Genomic DNA, 20,409 nt, shown 5'->3' on the forward strand with positions numbered 1-20,409 from the left:
GTGATACACGGAGTCAGACTAGCAGTGACTCGACTGTCATAGAAAAATATTTGGTGTCTGCTTAATTCATTAGATCTGCTTTCCTAAAACATACATTTAACATCTGTACTTTCTTATGAATGGATGAAAAGTAGCATTTGGTCAACTGTCTAACATGGATTATGAAGCATCTTATTTCAGGTATGATTATGAGTTAAATGATTAAAGAATGATGATTATTATTGTATTCATAGAGGCAAGTGATAATGTATAGAAGTAAAGTCATAAAGACCAGAAGACAGGTGTTGGCAAAGTGATTGAACAGTAAAACTTAAAAATGTTGTAGGATGCTTGTAGTGTTACTTGTGTTTCATATCTACAGACAATTATTGTGAAGTTTGATTTCATGCATCGGCATGCATTGTATTTCCATAAGACTTATAATGCACTAAAATATTAGCAGCTGAGGGTGTTGTTACCAAACTGGCACCTCAGATAGCATCAGGTTTTTCACAGAAATCCCAGGAGGAGCCCACAGACTACAAACAAAACCACCGTTCTATCAGATGCAAAGACCCCTGTGGGGGGAAAGTTTTATGCACATATGTTTTATATTTTAAATAGCACACAGAACAGATACTGTATGTGTTTCTCAAATATATTTTTGGTTTGACATCTATAATGCATTCAGTCCATACATAGAGAACAGTTCTACTCCAGCAGCCTGAGCTGAGGGGGGGGGGGGGGGGGGGGGGGCAGGGTCCAGCAAAAGCCTTCAACCCACTCAACTCTTAACCACGATACATTCCCAGAAGCTCAGCAGAACAATAGAAAACTATTTTACACCAAAAAAAATAAACAAACATAATGAAATAAAATACAAAACAGTATTTTTTGTTATCAAGGGTGATCATTTACAATTAATCATCTGTTTCCTTTTTAAAAATTATTTTCAGACAGCTTTCAAGAAACATAATCAGTAAATATCTTTCTGTTTATAGAAAACAATCTGTAAAAAAAACATTCGGTTGTCTTCCTCTGAGTTAAGCTAGAATTGTGACAAATTTACCAAAGTGGTTTCAATGGAAAGGCATTGACAATAAAGATTTCCCCTGCGTGCATTTCAATTCCACTGAATCCAGGAAATATGCCATCCGGTGACCGTCTGTTGTTTTTTCCTGAGCGGCTTGGAATTGAAGTGAGCCTCAAATTTTGAATGTTTACACTCTGACCCATGCACACACCCCTCCAGCTTAATACTCAAACCATTAAAGCCAAACGTATTGGAAAGATATTTGGATTATGATATGTACAAAAGCTAATTCCTAATAACGAAAAGAACCCCAAAAAAACCCTTTCCACATCGTTCAAATCAGTGCTGGTGACAGGGCGTCTTCCTGTAAGAACTGTTCCTCTTAGCTACAAATGCACACAAAAGAAAAAAAATATATATAGGACAAAATTTTACAAGAAATACAGTGAGTACAAAAATTAGCACAAAGTCATGTGCTAACTGAATTAACATCCCAAATGTTAAGTGTAAACATTTCCAATCTGCTACAGGTTATGAGGCTGTTATCTCCACAGATAAACCTTGGATGCAGCGGATTGTCCTTATTTTTACCTTTGTGTTCATTAAAATATATCATGTACCAATGCACGTGTACTGGAGATGAAATTCTCATGCCAGAGTACATGGTCGAAGTGGAGGACAGCAGGTACATGCTGATGAGCATCTGACTGAAGCACCTTAGATTAGCAAAGTTCTCAAAACAAGGAATAAGCTGCATCTTGGAGATACATAACATTAAAAAAAAAGAAGGAAAAAAAAAGATGCATAAACACGGGACTGGTTGGCTTTAAAGGCTACAATCCTTTCTCGCCAGATCCAGTGTACAGTTTGGTGCAGGAGAGCTCCGAAAGCTGATGTTGGATATGCATAAATGGCACATTACAGGCATGCTGTGAAACAAAAGCCATCGTCTGTCATATACACCCGTCACTGCTGACAGCCAGAGCGACACAGTGACATGACAGCTGATGAAAATACTGCATTTTTTTTTCAGTTTAGGAGTGCTTTTTTAAAATAAAAAAAAGGAAAAAAAAAGACAATTTGTAATGCACAATAGGAAACAAGAGCATCAAGAAAGACAGCTGCAGTAACGTGTACCATTCCTTTTTTTTTTTTTTTAAAGACCTGGGTACAGGGTTTTGGCAGAGTCAAAAGGCCTAGTCTTGTTCGGTTTCAGCGTGCAACATGAAAGCCTTGGGGCTCAGATGTCCATGTAATCGTCCTCCTCGTCCGACTCGCTCTCCAGAGACGACTCTTGGCTGGATGTCTCCTGCACCTCGAGGGCCGGCTGGCTCAGAGTGTCCTTTTTGACTGTGGCTGCAGACTGAGACGACAGGATGACGTTCTGTACAGGAGCAGACAGAAGGGGTCACTGTTGGGTGTTAGATTTAGATCTACAGTTCAGCGTGTGGTCATGTGCTGAACAGTCACAGAGGAATTCACACGCGTTCATACTGAGATGTAAATTCATACCTTAAGTCTTTGTTTGGTTTCCTCTGAGATGCTGCCTTTGGGGGAGAGGAGTGTGGGTGTCGGAGGTGTTACTGTGATTTCTGGCGGGAACTTCGTAACGGTGGAAGGGATGAAAAGCTTTGGCATGTTGGGGGGCACACGGGAGCGGATTCGGTTGGGGTCTGGAAGCTTTGACTGCTCATTGCTGGCATACTGCTGCTGGTCTGAGAGAGAAAAATAAGGGGACATTTTCAAACATTAAAACCAAACTTCTGCTGGAACATCATTTTTTGAATCAGTGACCTTTTCCTGTCCCATCTCTGATTGGAAAGGTTCTGACCTGGGCATGGTTGTGCGGTGCTACATGTGGCGGTTTCCTCCTGGAACCAGCCTGCTGCGGGTTCTTGCCCTTGGGACACTGTTGCGTGTTTCATCTGTTGACAAAGGTGTGACTCCTGCTGTCTGTACAAGAGTCCCTCTGAAGGCTCTTCCCGCTCCTCTGTGGGCAAAAATACACAAAATACATGTTACCCCTGTACAACCAGCTGACCCTCCTAATATTTCACAATGTTGTAATTCTTTACAAATAACTGAATTAACAATACAACCAGATTCCTTGTCAACAAAGATAATTGTAGCAGTTGATTTTCTTTAGCTTTTTAAGTGAAACAAAATGACAAAAATGGTTCAACATTTATCATTTAGCATTATTTCTTAATGAACTAGAAATACTGCCTGACAGTTGTATTCCTCAATTAACTACTAAAGTGTACACTTTAAATCCATGTCTGTCCAGGCAGTCTGCCTGAGTCAAAGTGGACATTTGTACCAAATTTGAAGAAATTCCCTGAAGGCATTTTGAGATATCACATTCATGAGAATGGGACAGCCCAAAAACATTATGGCTCTGGTAATGGCTGTCATAAAGACATCAGGAATAAGAAGAAATCAGAGTGTGATTCAGAGTATTGTTGGCCCAACTAAAGCAGCATTTACACAACATCTGACTTCCTTAATGTCAGGATCACTAACAATGAGAGCGACCTGATTGCTTTATTGACTGGAGCTAATGAATGCACTGTGACATGAATAATAACTAATGACAGAGTATAAATGACAGTATTTAATGTAAAAATACACATTCTGTGATGTCGGAGACTTAACTGACAAGTTGATTTACACTTTTCCATTTGATGGGACCTTTTCAGACTCTTTCATTAGATGATTATTTCTACTGATTACATGTGAACTAACAAAACATTTCGCCCGCAGCTCAGACAGACTCAAATGAAAACAAAAATGATCTAATCTTTGTGGCTTCTCCTGTAATGTTTCCTAGGAAACCATTACATAATACACATTGGTGCAGTGTTGCCTGATTCAAACCTGTGTGCGTGTGCATGCAAATGTATGTGTATGCAAACATGCTTTTGCATGTAGCTGCTGCAGAGTCTTTAAAGGTCATCCAAGCTTTAAGATGTCTCAATAAAGAGACATCAGCCATCACATGACTCAAATAAAGGGTCAATACAGATTTTTACTGAACTCAATTTATAGATGTAATCTGTGACTGCAGATGAAAAAATGCTTGCAACTTCTTTTGTTTAGTTTTTTTGATGACAAGGCCAACAGGTTTTAACACATCACATGACCTTTAATAAGTCCAGCTCAACTCACCACTGTGTTGATGTGAGAGGTGATAAGTTGGAGTGAAATAGAGCTCCGTCAGGTCTGCTGTGAGGCAGAATTCTGAGTTTCCAATTAATGAGAAAAACCAGATGAACTCTGCTGAGTTCAGAGAAATCGCCGCCTGACAGCCAATTAACTACAGGCTCGTGCTTTTGTTTTGTTAGGTTGGGTTATGTTTGCAGAGCGCAGATGTATTTGAAGTGATTTTCTCAAAGACATAATTCATTAAGAGTTAAAAAAAGAGAAAGTCTAATCCATTAACACAACTCCAGACACAAGTTTGTTACCTGCCATCATTTACTAAATGAGGGCCAGCTCTTTAAATACAGAGACAAACAGTGGATAACAACAAATATGCTTTAATATTATTTACTGGATGAACAGATGGGAAGCATAAAAACTGTTAATATATGTGCTTCATATTAACTCTTTAGTTATGTATGTGAATATATTTCTTAAATGTGTGTGTGCTTCATTTGACCCTTTTAATACTGTGCTGTGTCATTCCACTAATCATGGATGTGTCAAAAACAACACTTTCTTTCTTTTGCATGGTATTATCTCCTGAAACAAATGTAAGGTGGTAAGATGGTTCAAACTTGACAAAGCAGATTGAAAAAGTCCAGAGTGGTATAATCATGCTGGGGGTCATAGATCTCAAATCCAACATCTGTCCAGAAATCAAAGATTTAAAACTGAGGTCTTAGCAGTAAAATAATGATGACCTGATTTAGCTGAAAATGAGTAAAAACAGTTGAGCCATCTGCAGGAGAGCCAAATCCAACAGCTCCAGTTACCCAGTTACTGAAAGCTGACTCTTATCCAGGAGCTCCATTTAAAGGACCAGTGTGTGAGATTTAGTGGCATCTAGCAGTGAGGTTGAAGATTGCAACTGAATATCAGCATACCCCTCCACCTCCCCTGCCAAATGTATAGGAGCATGTATGATGACTGTGAAAGTCATAAAAAAAACACAAAAGCCCTCTATAAAGTCTGTGTTTGGTTTGTCCTTTCTGGGCTACTGTAGAAATAAAATGTCGAACAGTACATAGCGGGTTTCATGGAAGAGGAGATGCTCCCTTTGTAGACATTGTAAGGTAACAAAGACACAACAATTCTTATTTTCAGCTGATTATACAATAATTCAAACATATTTATGAATATTATATTCTATTTCTGTCAATGGATCCCCTCAAACCTATAAGAGGCGCTGTAGTGTCCAGATGCTGTTTACTGCCCTCTAATGGCCTTGATTACAGAAACATTATAGGAGTAATATGTAGTAAATGTAGTAAGAAAACAGTTAAAAGGGTTAAAATATTAAGCACTGCAAATAGATTCAAGCTCATGAATTGAATTGTTAATTTCTCTCCCCACTCTGTAAATGATTCAGACCAGCTTGAATATGAGGGTGGAAAACATTGTGGAGGAATTTCATTTTTCAATTTTCAACATGACATAAACAGCTAATTTATCCACTGGAATATTCATCATGAGGAGCAGCGATGATTATGCCAAACCCCTCCAGAAACTCATGTAGGCAGAAAATAAAGTCACAATCTGGAGGACACTAATTTCTAAAAAACTCTTGTTTGGGGAACTGACAAACCCCAAAAGGCAAAAACATAACCAGGCCAGTGTCTGCTGTTATGTAACAGATCTGTGGAAGTCCACAGGCGCCCCCTGCTGGTCACTAGAACTAAACCAAGGCAGGATGTTTACAAACTGATAACAGCTTTACATAACTCAATTTCAACAAAAAGGAGCCACTTACCTTTAAAGTTTTTCCAGCAGTCACATGCTTTTCAGAGCGTGCGACAACTTTTATTTATTTTTTGTTACATAGTGACAAACACCAAAAATTTGCTGTGTAGGGGTCAGATAAGTTTGGGGCGGAGGCCACTGTACCTGTGTGTGGTAGGAAGGGCATCGCTGTGGCAGGGTGGCTAGCTGTTCTTCTGTGTTGTGGCTGATCGTGGAAGCCCGAGGCTTGAGGTCTGGACAGCTTGCTCAGGGGTTCGTACACCACTTTGGCTTGGCCGTCCTGGGTGGACAGCGGGTGGCAGGCGGTGTGGCTGAGCAGGACCGGAGTGGGCAGGGAGCCGGGGAAGAAGATGTCTCGGTGATCCTTGGAGTACTTGGGCGTGGTCGGGGCATCGCCGGCAGACTGTGGGAGACAGACGGAGAGCAGAAGTCGTGAGGAGGTGTTGCTGACCTTGGGGGATCCAGCATGCACCGCTAACCCTCCCCTTCGCTCAAGTAGACTGCTGAGACTTGAACCTCCCTCTCCTCCCCTGGAGACAAAACTCAATGTCGAACACACGGAATGAGCCACAGATGATACCGCTGCACTTTTCAAAACAGACATCAGCATTATTAGCCTCGGCTCTTTCACGTAACACGTAATAATATCCCTCACAGAGTTGTGGTGGCGTCCCCTCGGGTTTAGAGACTAACTCGTGTGCTGGACTCTGTGTTGGGTGCTGGCGAGGAGCACAGCTCTACACACCGCACTCCATCCCTCTGTGCCACTTTCCTGGGTGTCCTTTTGAGGACCACTTACAAACAAGAGCTGCACAAACAACCCGTGACAACAGCCACCCTGCTCCCACAGCCGCTGTCATGGCAACACAGAGGAGCAGTTAAGAGAAATGAATACACCTTCTCTAGTTTTCATTTGAAAATGGACGAAAAGTTAGAGGAAAAACCAGCTTTTCTAAGCCTGTATATCCACTGCTTCACTTATTCGCTTATATGTATGAACTGTACCAAAAATCCTCAAGCTGGAGAAATTATGAATTCTATATCTAGTGAGTGTCTACACTGTGTTACTGTGTTATACAGCTTTTATTATATGGACACAAAACCGTAGATCTGGCTCCATATTTGCCACACAGAGTGCTTTTATGTAAGAGCCACATCTGATCATTTAGTTCATTTTTTTCTCAAGCTTTCAAAGCCTTGAGGAAAAATGGAGGCCCTCTGCTGTCATAACGAGAGGGCTCTGACAGAAACATTATGTTAGCACAAGATAATTTGGCCATCGTGGAGCTCTCGTACTATTTTCTCAGGCTCTATGCTGGGAGTTGAAGTCAAATTGTGCTCTGAATCAGAGCTGCGTATGATCAAGCTCCCCGTGGGATTCACACGGCAGAGCAGCAGACGAATCAAACAAACAGAGTAGCCTTCCAAAAAACCTTAGACAGCAACAGATCCTTCAAGCCCAACACACCAGCACAGCAGCTTCGTGCACTCACCAGCGCCGAAGCCAGCTTTTGATGATTCATATCTCATGAATTAAACATTGCTGAGAAAAGTCACCAATAAGTCAGCTGAGCCCTGCGCATCAGGAGAAAAAGCACAGTACCTGAGAAAATTGCAGCACAGAATATGCGAGCCAGCCTGCAGGTTGGTTGGGGTGTTCAATGCGAGCTTGCTGGCAGCCAAACTGAGGTCCGACAATCTGAATTGAAAGATGGTTCTTTGCAATTATCGAGATTGGGCTTTAAATCAGATTAGATGTCGTGTACAGGTTTGGTCGTCTTTCAAACACAATTGAAAAGGCCGGCCAACCGAACATTTTAATTAAATTGCCTGCCAAAATAGGACCGACACCGCAGCTCCTTTATGAAGCAGATGTCCATATTGTTTGATAAGTGAAGCCTCAATACTCTTCAAAGCCTGCTGATATACAGGGAGTGACACCGGAGTAATAAAAATGAAGTAGCTCCATCAAGTCTCACCAAAAAACCTGCATCGTCTAACACAAGTAGTGGAGAGAAAGCAGAAAGCAGCAAGATTATTAAAATACATCAAACATTGATTTCGTGACAGCCGTAAGGAGCGCGGATCATTCAACCATGACACGCTTTCCTGATATGGCCTCAAACTGGAGGGAACAAACACGACCCAGAGCATAACACAGACCATTTTTTCAGTTCAGTACTAAAGGGGCAAATCTCACACTGCACTTGCAGAGGCTTGAAAGAAAGTAGAGTGTATAAGAAGCAGGCAAGAATTCTTCATGTCTTTGAGCCGAGAACTCAGAGGTTCCCACTCACATTTCCCACTACATACGAGTACAACTAAACGTCACCCGCCACATGAACAAGTGGCACGGTAATTACACATGACCAGCTGTTAGACGGCAGCAGCAAACTCTTAGTATCAGTATCATACATGCGAGAACACAGAGGGTCACCACATAGAGGTTAATTATCATAATATCTCACAAGCCAACAATCATGGTGTGTCTACCTGAGCGTAATAATAGCAATCGTGTATCTCTGACAGTAGACTGCTCTAAATGTGCCATTAAAAAAAAAAAAAATCTATTAGCCAACAATTAAGAAACTAATTTAACAAATGATCATAAGCTATTCAAATCTAAATAGGTTTTTGCAATTGAAACTCCTTTGATTTGAATTTCTTTTTCTTTTTTCTAGAAATTTCACTTCACTGCAGATTATTCATTTAGATTGGTGCCAGCTTTTTGCCCCTGCTCTGTTATGGAGACCCTCAAGCACAAGTAAATCTGCTTGAAGCTTATTTTATTTTAAGGTCAATTATAATTGCATGTAAATTAATAGCAGTTTAATTGAAGCTACACCAAATTGAAGAACACAGGCTAAAAGAATGTCGAATGTATTAAAATATTTACCTTTCTATAAAAGTACACACAAGGATTGCAAAATACTTGTAATCAACAGTGCCCATGAGGCTGGTTGATTAAAATCATGCTCCAATCCAGGTTTTCACACATTGATTATAGCTATGTGTAAGTATATTCTTCTGCCTCGTCTCCACCTTTATCTCTGTGTTGTGTTTTTATGTTTGAAAAATTAGACAAATGAATAAATACACAAAAAGACAATAAAAGACTCATTCAGAGAATGAAATGATAGATAATCGCTGAACTAGGAAAACACATTTATTTTGCCCGCAGCTACTTTTCATGAGCGTGAGGTTTGGGGAACATCACCGTGACAACAGGATGTGGGCAGAGAGACCCTTGATGACTGTGTGGGCAGGAGGAGGGATGAGAGGAAGGGGAGTTACCGGCACTGAATGTGGCAAAGCTACTAATGATTCGATGAGGAATATGAGCACTGAGGACAAAGCTGCTGATCTCTAGATCCTTCAGGAAACTAGAAATGAACATTTAGTTTAGAGCAATTTAGCTTTTAATAATACAACTATACATACATGTTGAGTTAATTCAGCATATGTACTTTTCTGTTAAATCACACACACACACACACACAGACACAGACACACACACACAAAATATGCACGTGCAAATAAGCAACACATACCAACGCTCAGCTGAAACCGGTGACAGGTATGACGACTGCTGAGTGAGGCTGAAGGGACAGCAGGGAGCATTCACACTACGCTCTGAGCTATATTTAGTACTGGCAGGCTGTAGCAGGACAGAGCTGAATAAGTCTGGGAATTTCCAAGTTACTCAATTATTTGTCATATTTTTACTACAGATGCTGGATGTTAATTCTCCACGTATACAACAGATGACACATAAAAATGAGCATTTAACCTACTTGGACCGGAGGGTGGGTGGATAATTTTAGCTTGGCTAGTAAATTGCCATTTAAGAGAGCAGACTTTAATCCTGAGGGTGTCAATTTAGTGCCAAGGTAGTAACCTACAGGAATCAAAAATATTTTGTCGGTGTGTTAATTTCATGTCTATATTTTCTGCATGTTTGTTTAAAATAAGTTTTATGTGGCTGCTCTGTCATGTACATCTTTTAATTAAGCCTTAACTCATTGGAAGCATTACAATCTAATAGCACTGTAGTTAGCTGAAGGGAGATATGATGCTTTTGTTATGAACTTGAGCAAAAGTGGAACAGGCAGAACATGCGTTTAGCTGTCTGTATGAATGTAGGCTTCAGTATGAGCTACACCGCACAGAGGGAGGGAAATTGTCGAGGCAGCAGTCAGATGGCAGGTGAACATGCAGAGTTACTCTTGTTTTACCTGTCTTGCGGCAGAAGTGGCCAACTGTATCTGGCAGAACTTCACAGCTTGGTCCAGAGCTACATCCTCATCAACCTGAGACAAGAGAACAAGGAGAATGAGGACATTAGGGCAGAGCAATGTACTGTTCATATTCCACAGTGGCAGAACTGTGCACATCTCTTTCTATTCATCTGTAATGTTCATCTGTACAGTTTGAGTGGTCCAGTTGTTGAATTTGTGATTCTGGTTCAGAGCCAGCAGGATTTCTTATGAGAATCTCTATATGGCTGAGTACCAGTAAAGAGAGGCTCATATTAAGGCCCGGTACTGCTAGAGGATGTGTGGTGTGTATGTGTGGTGTGGTGTGTGGGAGTCGGCGAGCTTAGCTACAGCACAACATCGTACACTTAGCGGTAATCTTGTTCACACAGCTGTTATGTTCCCACCAGCAGCCTGTTGTATGCAGCAGTTCAGAGACCCCCAAAGGGAAGGATTTTTTTTTGGTTTTGTTTTTTTACAGCAGCCTTATTCTACTTTCGAAATTGTGTCAATTGTTAAATGGACTGAGTCAAGCTTCACTGGATCACAGAGGATGGCCCTCCACTTTCACTTCATGTCTGGCTTGCTGCAAACCAGTGATGAGTATCACAGTAACAGTAGGGCTGGGTAAAAAATGTTACAATACCAGTTTAAATACTAGTATCCTTAAAGTGATACTTTGTACTTACTTATCATGTGAATGAAAGCATGACATTACACACAACTCCTCTACTATTTTTATACAGATACATGTTTAAAAGTGTCCAATGAAGTATTATCACCACAGACTGCTGCAGGCCAATCACATGTTGCACTAAATCAAAAAAGTACAAAAAGGGATCAATCATTTGACTGGAGAATTTTTGATCCTACTTGGGGCTGGGTTTTTCAATTGTTGAGTACTGATGTTCAGCACTAACAGCATCACATCATGATTACTATTTGAATAAACATGACATCTCTATCACATTTCTCTATACTGAAACACTCACTGTGACAGTACATACTCTATATTCAACTGTACCTTTGTATTTTGGACTTAAATAACCTTTTCATATAGATTGATTTTCCCTATCGCAAAAATAATTGGTGCTGGTTGTATCAGTCCTCAGATGGGGAAGCCTTAGGGAGGGTTTTCGAGGACCAACATGACTTTTCAGAGATGGAAGAACTGCTACACTGTCATTAACAGACAGTGTTTGACAGCAGCCCGAGAGCTGTCATTTCAACACATTCTGAGGCAACGCTCGGAGCCGTGAAATGTGGAAGGACTGATGGCACGATGATGCATAGCCGAGGCTTTTTATATAGGCAAAACCAAACAATCTTTTATGCATCACTTGTCAAGTTGAAAATACTTCCCATGACAGGAAATGCGCCGTCTGTTTAGAACGTACAATTTAGTGGATCTTTGAATTTTTACCACCAAAAGAGCAAGCCTGAAACGTGCGATGTGTACTGACGAAATATAAAGAAAGAAAGAGATGTGCAAGGTAGAGATTTACAGTACGATGACGTGCAGCTACGCAGACCATAAAACCACAAAGCATCTGCAGTTTGTGCAAGTAGGTGCACAATCAGAAGATGTTTCTGGAATATGTCCAAACATATTAATCATATAACTCATTTGGTGACAGGAAACATGTCGCTACTGGTTCTGGCTATTCTCTCTTATGGGTGTGTCTAAGAAAAACTCTCTCTTTGCTATCTCTTAAAGAACACAGCTGTAACCTAGTGCCTAAACAAACAAAAAGAGAACAAAGGCTGCTGAAGTTGGCCTTTCTCCTCCAATTTCTTCTTTTTCCCTCCTCTACTGCCCTCCCACTCCAGCTAGTGCGCTCTGGCATTACACAGCCAATGACATGGCAACTTCTTTTGGTGCCAACATTGATCTGCAGCTCAATACGGCTGTATAAGCTGATGTGGGCTGCTATGCAATGACACCATTAATGCCTGAGAAAGCACTAAAGTTGGACTAACTCTCAAACACGTCTGCTGTGGCGAAATAGAGACACATCTCTCTCTTTTAGACATCCTTAGAGGAGAAACTTAAAAATCATTAAAAATGTAACATAATATGCATCATTACACAGACGGCAAGACTTTACCCGCTTCTACTGTGAAAAACGGGCAGTCAAAATTAATATATATATATTCAAACTACATATCTACACACTAGACCAGAATCCTGAAATTTTTCAATTAATTTATCAGGATTTCAGATGGACTTTTGCCTCAGTGACAGCACTTCACCACAGTGAATTTTCATTTTTTGGCATCACCTCCACAGCCATTACATTAGTGTTTCACTATTCAATAGGATTTGTATGCTGGCTGACTTGGACACTAGATTTAGCACCCGCCTGCAAAATGCAACCTCTGAGCCACTTTTAGATGCCACTGTCATTTTTAAACTGCAGGAATGCGATGATGAGAGGCAACATTTTAACAAATTAAAAAAAAAAAAAAAAGCTGCAAAGAGTGAGCTATAGTAGTTCCCCACCTCCTCTTTATGTCATGCGAAAATAAAAAAAATCCCAAATTCTTCTTTAAAATACCCAAACAGGGTCAGGGACTTGAAACAGTCGGCAGCTAGTTCCAGGAAGAACAGAGGCAATGAGACCAAAGTCACAGAGGGTGAATTTGGGTAAACACGACTGCATTTTCTGAGTCGGGTTTGTCGCTATATTTGAAAACAGAGACAGGGAAAGTCCCTTTTTCTACAGTGGGTGTTTTGTTACTAATTCAGTTAGAAAAGGGGTTTCCCAAGTTCAATTTATTTTAGGAGGGCTGATATGAAGCATGCATGACTTTGCAGAATGACACGCTCAACATGAATTTTATTCAAGCTGAGTCCACTATTCTGCTGTTTGTGCACAGCAGAGAACACCTTGTGTGGAACATTGTGACATTTACCTGTTTTATGAGCATATATGTTTCTGACATGATCTTCTCAATGCGGCCCAGGTCGTAGGTCATCACTTTTTGGCCTTGCTGCCACACTCTGTACGCATCAAGCAGTAGGGTTTTTCCAGACTCCACATCTTCTAGAAGCTTCCTTTTTCTATTGGGCCTTCGTAGTAAGCCCTGATCAGTCCCGCTGGTTGCTACAGTGACCTTAGTCGCTGAGGCTTGGAGCTGCTGCTGCCTGGAACTAATACTTAGCTCCTCCAAAGACAGCTCTGGGGTCCGGCTGATGTCAGTCACTTTCTGCTGGGGCTCCACGATACTCAGGGAGGTCTCAGTTTCTGTTTGGTTGCCCTGAGAATCTGTGGTCGTAGAGGGCCTCCTCCAGTGGCCGGTGTCCAGCTCCATGGGCTCCTCTGGCCCTGTCCTGTGCCCCTCGCTCCCAGTAGCCTCTACCTTCCCAGGGTAGCTCTCTAGAGTCTTACTACCTTTATCTGTAGATGGTGGAGGCTGGGAGAGCTGAGCCTGTGAGGCTTCCCTGGGCCCTGTGTCGGTTGCACACGCTCCCTCTGTGAGCTCAGGCTTCTTAGGCAGCGCATGTTTACTGTCCTCTGAACTGGGCCTGTTGGATGCGTCTGTTGTGGTCATCTCCCCCATGGAGGGCGCAGGCGCTTTGGGAAGCTGCTCAGACACCTGAAAGAGACCAGAACCTGTCAAAGCATGAAGTGGGTGCATGCCAGATGTCTAAAATGCTGAGTGGCTTTCAGCTCTCGGTGTGTGTGTGCAGTGAGTTGTGCTTCCTTACCCCCGTGAGACTGTTCAGATTGTCCTCCAGGACTTTTACATTTAGGAAAAATGCTCTCTTGGCCAAAACCTGGCGATCAACATCCCGTAAATACTTCCTAGAGGGAAGAGAGAGAGGAGGAGAGAGAGAGAGAGGAGGAGATGTGTCATGGAACAAATGCATAATGCGAAACAAAAACAGCCGTACAGTAGGAAGTCGGTACTTACTTTCCCTGGTCAGGGGTTCTCTGTAGCATGAAAGAGACTTTCAGCAGAGTATCGTGATCCTTAAGCTGAGACAGCACCTCCAGCAAGAGTACAATGGATCGGTTCATATGAGATGCAAAACTTCCTGGGCGATCAATCTCATCTACTGGAATACGCCAGATGCCCTGGAGGCGGAGAGGAGAGGAAAACATGAAGCAAAATCAGTAGTTAATCATGACTGTGCTACAAATAATCAACTAAATACTAGTGTTTATAAAATGGCATGGAAACTGTTGGTGTGGCATTGCGTTTTAGTTCAGCAGGATTTCAAAACATTACTCAAGGCTCAGCAAGAAGGCCAAATTGTTTCTATGAGGAGCTGCCCACACCTAACTGGCTGTGTTGCTTGACATCAACAAGCCTAAACAGGCTAAATTGTGAATTTCTGGAAGTTTATATTTTTATATGCTGCTCTCAGCTGCTACTCCTGGTTTTCTACAGCTTATAGGGTACATGGCACAAGGAAACAATTAACAGGGAGACATGGAAAAACTCAAAGGAAAGAAAGCAGAGGAGATAGCAAGAGAAAAATTAATGTGAGTTAAAAACATGGCATTCAGAGAAAAAAAAGGCCCTAATGAGGGGATGGAACGGCTGCAGGAGAGTTGTTGCAGACTGGCTGGCCACGCTGGAGCAGTGGAGGGAGGGATTGGGAGCTTAGTCTCTGGGCGCACATGATAGGCAGCCTCATTAGTGCTCGGTTCTGTCCAAGCAATGCAACAGACCAGTAGACTGGCTGCCAACAAACACAGGCTTCCTTTTACAGAAGGCATGATGAGGTGATTTTTTTGATGGACGATTCCACCTTTTCAGGCGAGCACATGTCCTCTCCGCAGGTGGAGCACGCGAGGTTTCTGCACTCCGAAGCTATCGATGCGAGTGCAGATGGTGGCCTAGGCTGCGTACAGGCAGAAGGCACATGGCACAGAGTGCTGTGCTTCTGGCCTCTGAAAATGTGTGCGAGACAAAACAAAGATGACCATATCAGTATGGAACAAAACAAATGAAATGGCTCCATCAGCTACTGAAGGCACTGGGGAGTCTGATGCTCCTCCTAATAGACAGCTCCAAATTGTCAGATGACATTTTCCGAGCCTTTGGAGAGGAACAAAGCAGGAAAGAAAGGCAAAATAAACCAATCAAATTATATTACATCCCCGAGGATGGACTATTGAGAAAGTGTCAAATTTGGCCATCAAAAATTTGATATACGCTTAAACCTAGAAAACCAAAACCATCTCATCTGTAATTCAAAACCTGATGATTTTAATGTATTCATCTCATGTTTCTGTCACATTTCTTACTAATTTAGGCTTAAATCTATGGTGTTCACAATGTTTATTAATCAATTCAATGATGATGTTACAGAATCTAACTCCAACTGGTGTAATAACCCAAATTTAGAGCCAGTGGTCAATAAAACATTCTAAATATCAAATCATATTGCTCCAATGCCTGCGTGAAAATGAGAAGATTTATTATCATATGACGTAATTGAGAGCTCGGGAAGGTTTTAACCTTTCAATGCACAGATTACCAAAAGCCTCCAACAGGAGTGGGACAAGTATGATGGGGGGGGGGGGGGGGCACTGCTCACTTAGAAAAAACATCTCTAATGGAAGAGAGTTGTTCTTCATCAGAGACCCATCCAACCACAGCAAATCTGTTTAGGGAAAGCAGAGCCATGGCTTTACACAGATTATGCTGTAGCACAACAGCTAAAGCAGATTGGTAAGACTTTAACTGAAATGATTTTAAGCATCTTTTTTTTTCCTGAGAGAAAATATGACCACTGCTTGATATCTGGAGCGACAGCTTTGGCACAGATGTGGCCAAACATCACGCAAGAATCTGACGGAGATTAAGATGCACAGCAAACAAGGGATGAACAAGAGATAAATATCTGACAAGAGCCTTTGGAACAAATGGATTCTGCTCGTTCTTCTATTTTCAGGTTCAAATGGTTTGTTTTGATTGAGGGTGAAGAGTGCAATTAGTGGACACGTCACATTCTAAAGTATTAAAAAACAGCAACTTAAAGGGTTAACTGTTGCGGCGTGACAAAAATGGACAAAAATAGAGGATGAAGAGCAGGGACTACAGTGTGATTGTCCCTCTACATCGCTGTGTGAAAGCCTGCCAAAACAAAATGCTGGCTGTCTGAAACACATTTTAGCGGGAAGTCTTATACGTGTTGTGTTATCAACATGTCTCAACATGCCATCAATGACAGGAAAGGCACAGGCCTAAAATATCATCCACAGTGAAACTTAGTAAGTGTGGGAAAGTTGAGCCAAGTCAGCATTAATGTGTCTTGTAGCAGTCATTACTGCAGTTTACCAGTCATTACAACATCACAATTAAGAGAACAAAGTGCAACTTTAGAATGACAGATATGAACAAATCCAAGATGGCTGGTTCACCTGACACTGCAACCAGCCTTTGTCAGGCGGGCGGTATCTTTTAATGTCTTTCTACATTTTTCTCTACATCAGTCAAACATTCAGAAATCAGAAGTGAAGAATGCTTAGGATGACTATTTAAAAGCAGTTTTTCTTGCAATTCTTTACCATTCAACAGGAGTACCTCTGACTACAACACACTTCACTCCAAGTATAGCACCAACTCTCACAAAATAACACGAGAACTTATATAAACATTGAGAAGAACTTGTGCTCGATTTTTGTAAAAAGTCTGATGGAAAGAGAGAAAGCGACTCACCATCACCAAAGAAAGCTACTCCACGGTGCCTGTGTTAGTATTCTTTTGGACAGTTTCCTGCTGGCGGTAGCAGCACCAGCAGCCTGGCAGCGCATCCACCCTGAAAGAGGCTCACGCTCAGAGAGCAAGGGGTGGGCTGCATTTGGGTGCTAGGGCAGCGAGAGCTGCAGAAGAGGAAAAGAGGGAAGCACAGCTGCACACAGCAGAACAGGAATAGAAGAAGGAGGAGAAGGAGAGAATGGCAGCTGCCTTGGTAAGAGGAGAAACAGCGCTGGAGTCAGGGCCTATAAGCTCAATATGCCACTGACAGACAAGCTGACTTGTTCCTCTCCTGCTTTCAAACCCTGCCATCTCAAAACAAAAACACCCACGCACTCTATCTCCGCTCTCCCCTGACCCCAGCCTGCTGGAGTTCTCCCCCCCTCCTCCTCCTCCTCCTCCTCCTCCTCCTCCTCTCTCTCGCACTATACACTGCATACAGCCAATCCTTGTAGGTCTTTATCAGCCAATCATAGGCGAGTAGAGAAACTCCCGCCCATTAGTGCACACCCACACAATAAACACACAAACAGAGGAGTGAGAGCAAGAGAGAGAGAGAGAGAGACAGAGTAATGAGGAAACAAAACGAGTGCAACAGAGAGAGGAGATGAGTAGAGCGAATAAGAGCCAGGGGGAGGGGTAGAGTGTGATCACCCTGAAGACAGAGCAACAGGAAAAAGAACAAGAGAACGTAAACTGGCTGAAAAAATGTGCTACCACATCAGTGTAGTGGGGTGCATCAAGATGATGGCACACCGAAAGAGAAGAATAACACTAAAAAAAAAAAAAGAAGAGGTTTGTATGTAAGCCTCCCCATTAACCACAGAGAAGACAGGCTGAAGCAAGACTGTGTTGCATACACACTCAGTACCAGCAGCCCTCACCTTCCTCCTTTCCTCTCTTTAAACTCTGGTCGTGTCTCTCCAGCCCGTCAACACACTACGCAAAACACACCTTGTTTTTCCTGCTTCCTGTTGTGTGAGTGAGGGGGAAAAAAAGCTTGAAAAAAAGGCGAGCTCGACCGGTCACAGAGCCAGGGAAGTGCGATGGAAAACATACTGGCAGCCAGAGTTCACTCTCTGACATGCAAATCAAAATATCAACTTCTACAAATGTATTCATTGGGCTAACACTCCTCCCCTGAGATAAAAAAACAAAACAAGGTTCTCCTGAGTGGAGCTCCACCTACAGCACATTACGCAGCTGAACACACAAATGTTTGACTCATACATCAAACTGAGGCGAGCAATGCAAGTGTAAGTGTTCCCGAGAAGACTAACCTAACCTAATGTAACGGGACACTGAGGCCTATCTATAAGCAAAGTTCCTTTCTAACAGGAGAGCTTGTTTTAAAAAGACACCGAATCAGTTCAAGACGAGGATGGATTTGTCTGATAATGTAGCAACAAGGACATCCATTTTCTCTGGAGCTTTGTAGAGAGTGAGCGTGTGAGTGGGTGGAAGAATATGTAAGCAAGTGTGTGGTGCGTTGAGTGAGGGGGAGAGGAGGGTGGAGGTAACTCTGTGCCTGTGCGACTGCGAGCACACCGGGACTCCTCACAATCACTAAACAGTAGTCTTCAGCAGCCAGAGGGTCTGGCATTTCAGCAGCACTGTGACCGATATCATTAGCTTCAGCCTTGTTCTCTCCTGTTACAAAGGCTGGGAATAATAAAAATGACAATAATGCCATTATAATTATTTGCCCACAATGATTACAACACAAAGTCATTCTGAAATTTTCAAGAGTTTGCAAGACAGATGGTTGTGGTAAATTTCAATATCTGTAAATGCGCAATATGCAATGTTCTGCCATTAGAGGTTTCTCAATAAAAACAGTAACAAAAGATGGAGTTGGATGACAATGTAAAGTAGCGTGGGATCATGGGAGTTGTTGTCTTAATTGTTAAACCATCATTGCTACACAGTTTCTCTCAAACAGATGGTGCTCTGTGTAGTCAGCTTCTGTAGTTTCTCTTTAAGATATTGGCACAGTGCTGGGTTTATGTTTATTACTGTCTTTTCTTATGTTAGTTTAAAGTTTAGTTACAAGCTTAGGTAATGTTAACATTCTCACTACCATAATGGACAATTACCCCATTGATAGTGTCCACTATGGTTTTGCAGTGGTGGCCAGAGTCAGAGTTTGCGCAGTAAAGTCGGGCCTTCTCTTTATATTGTCAAATAAGTTCATTAAACAAACATAGCAGGAAAATGACCATTTGGACAACATCCGCATTTTAAGAACAACCTAAAATGACAGAATCAATATTTGGGAACATCTTATTTGACGTTTACTTTGATTTTTTTCAGTTTGGTTCATGTCCCGTCTGCTAGCATGGAGGGGACGGGATTCATGATCGACACTGCAGACAGCCACCAGGGGGTGATCAACATGTTTTGGATTCACTTTTGGGGAGTTGTCATGACGTCCATATTTATATACAGTCAATTATGTGTTCCCAGGTTTCTCTGCACTTGTAAATTTTTGCAAACAATTATATATAGGTCTAGTTGTCTTTAGTCATTTCAATACAGAAAAGTTACATATTATACCTTTAAAATGAAGAAATACCCCTAAAAAACAGATATATATGCCAGATTTATAGAAGGTAGAGCTTTATTACAAAGAAGAGAGTCTGAGCCATCTTAACATGCACACAGAAACATGAAGACACGCACAATAAATTAAACATCAGTCATACATAAGCAAAGCAGAACAGTTCAGAGTTCAAACGTCTGCAGTAAAAGGAGGAAACTCCCTTAGTTTCACAATACTGATGTCATCAATAACAAATCATAGATTTTATGTATGATGTAATGCGATTTAAATGATTTCCTGTGACTCAGGAAATGTTAAGATAGACTTACTCAGTCGTCGTGATTTCTAATTTAAATATCTCCACTACTATTACTTCATTACTGATGTAAGAGTGTGCCGGCCTTCCTAAAATCATTCATGTTGACAACCACACTAATAAATTATTCAAAAACCTCATTGGGATCATTTCTAAACCACAGTATATGGGTTACTTTATGCAGGCTCAGTTCATGTAACCCAGCCGGGGCAAAAAGGGAAAAGTGGGGCATCATGACCTACATGAGGGGAATCTGTGTTCGCCAACAGGCTCAATGTGGTGTGAACTCAGTGGACATTCAAGTCTCCTTGACATCCAGGTGCCATGCGTCACGCCATATGTCTGATGTGATCACAGTGTGTGAATTTGAGGCAGCTCTCGTGCACTCACTCAGTCTTACTCGAATACATACAATATATTTAGCAGTGGCGGCGAGTGACTAATCAGGCTCAAATGCTGTCAGCTGAGATTGACTTGACTAAAGAATACTAGTCAGGTAAGCTAGCTTCTCCACAGTTTCAGTTCAAACCCACTCCTGCCTGGAAAAAACTATTAACATAGTCGTAAAATCTACTTTTAAAAAGATCGTATCCCCTGAGGTCTCCTGAAGCTGATAAAATGG

At 41.8% G+C, this 20,409-nt stretch overlaps 1 protein-coding gene across 2 annotated transcripts in view; it reads right to left on the reverse strand.

Annotated features, from left to right (window-relative positions):
• Nucleotides 1-2,059: 2,059 nt before the first annotated feature.
• The window catches only part of cabin1 (calcineurin binding protein 1), a 36,762-nt gene continuing 18,412 nt past the window's right edge, over nucleotides 2,060-20,409 (reverse strand). For both annotated transcript variants that reach the window (XM_053325698.1, XM_053325697.1), the window contains 8 exons: nucleotides 14,131-14,294; nucleotides 13,925-14,021; nucleotides 13,129-13,812; nucleotides 10,192-10,266; nucleotides 6,101-6,359; nucleotides 2,844-3,002; nucleotides 2,525-2,727; nucleotides 2,060-2,396 (listed from right to left, as the gene is read on the reverse strand). In XM_053325698.1, coding sequence (XP_053181673.1) covers nucleotides 2,253-2,396; nucleotides 2,525-2,727; nucleotides 2,844-3,002; nucleotides 6,101-6,359; nucleotides 10,192-10,266; nucleotides 13,129-13,812; nucleotides 13,925-14,021; nucleotides 14,131-14,294 — 1,785 coding nt within the window. In that variant the 3' untranslated portion in view covers nucleotides 2,060-2,252. The remainder of the gene's footprint in view (nucleotides 2,397-2,524; nucleotides 2,728-2,843; nucleotides 3,003-6,100; nucleotides 6,360-10,191; nucleotides 10,267-13,128; nucleotides 13,813-13,924; nucleotides 14,022-14,130; nucleotides 14,295-20,409) is intronic.

Source organism: Scomber japonicus, chromosome 9, assembly GCF_027409825.1.
Source record: "Scomber japonicus isolate fScoJap1 chromosome 9, fScoJap1.pri, whole genome shotgun sequence".
Classification (NCBI taxonomy): Eukaryota; Metazoa; Chordata; class Actinopteri; order Scombriformes; family Scombridae; genus Scomber; species Scomber japonicus.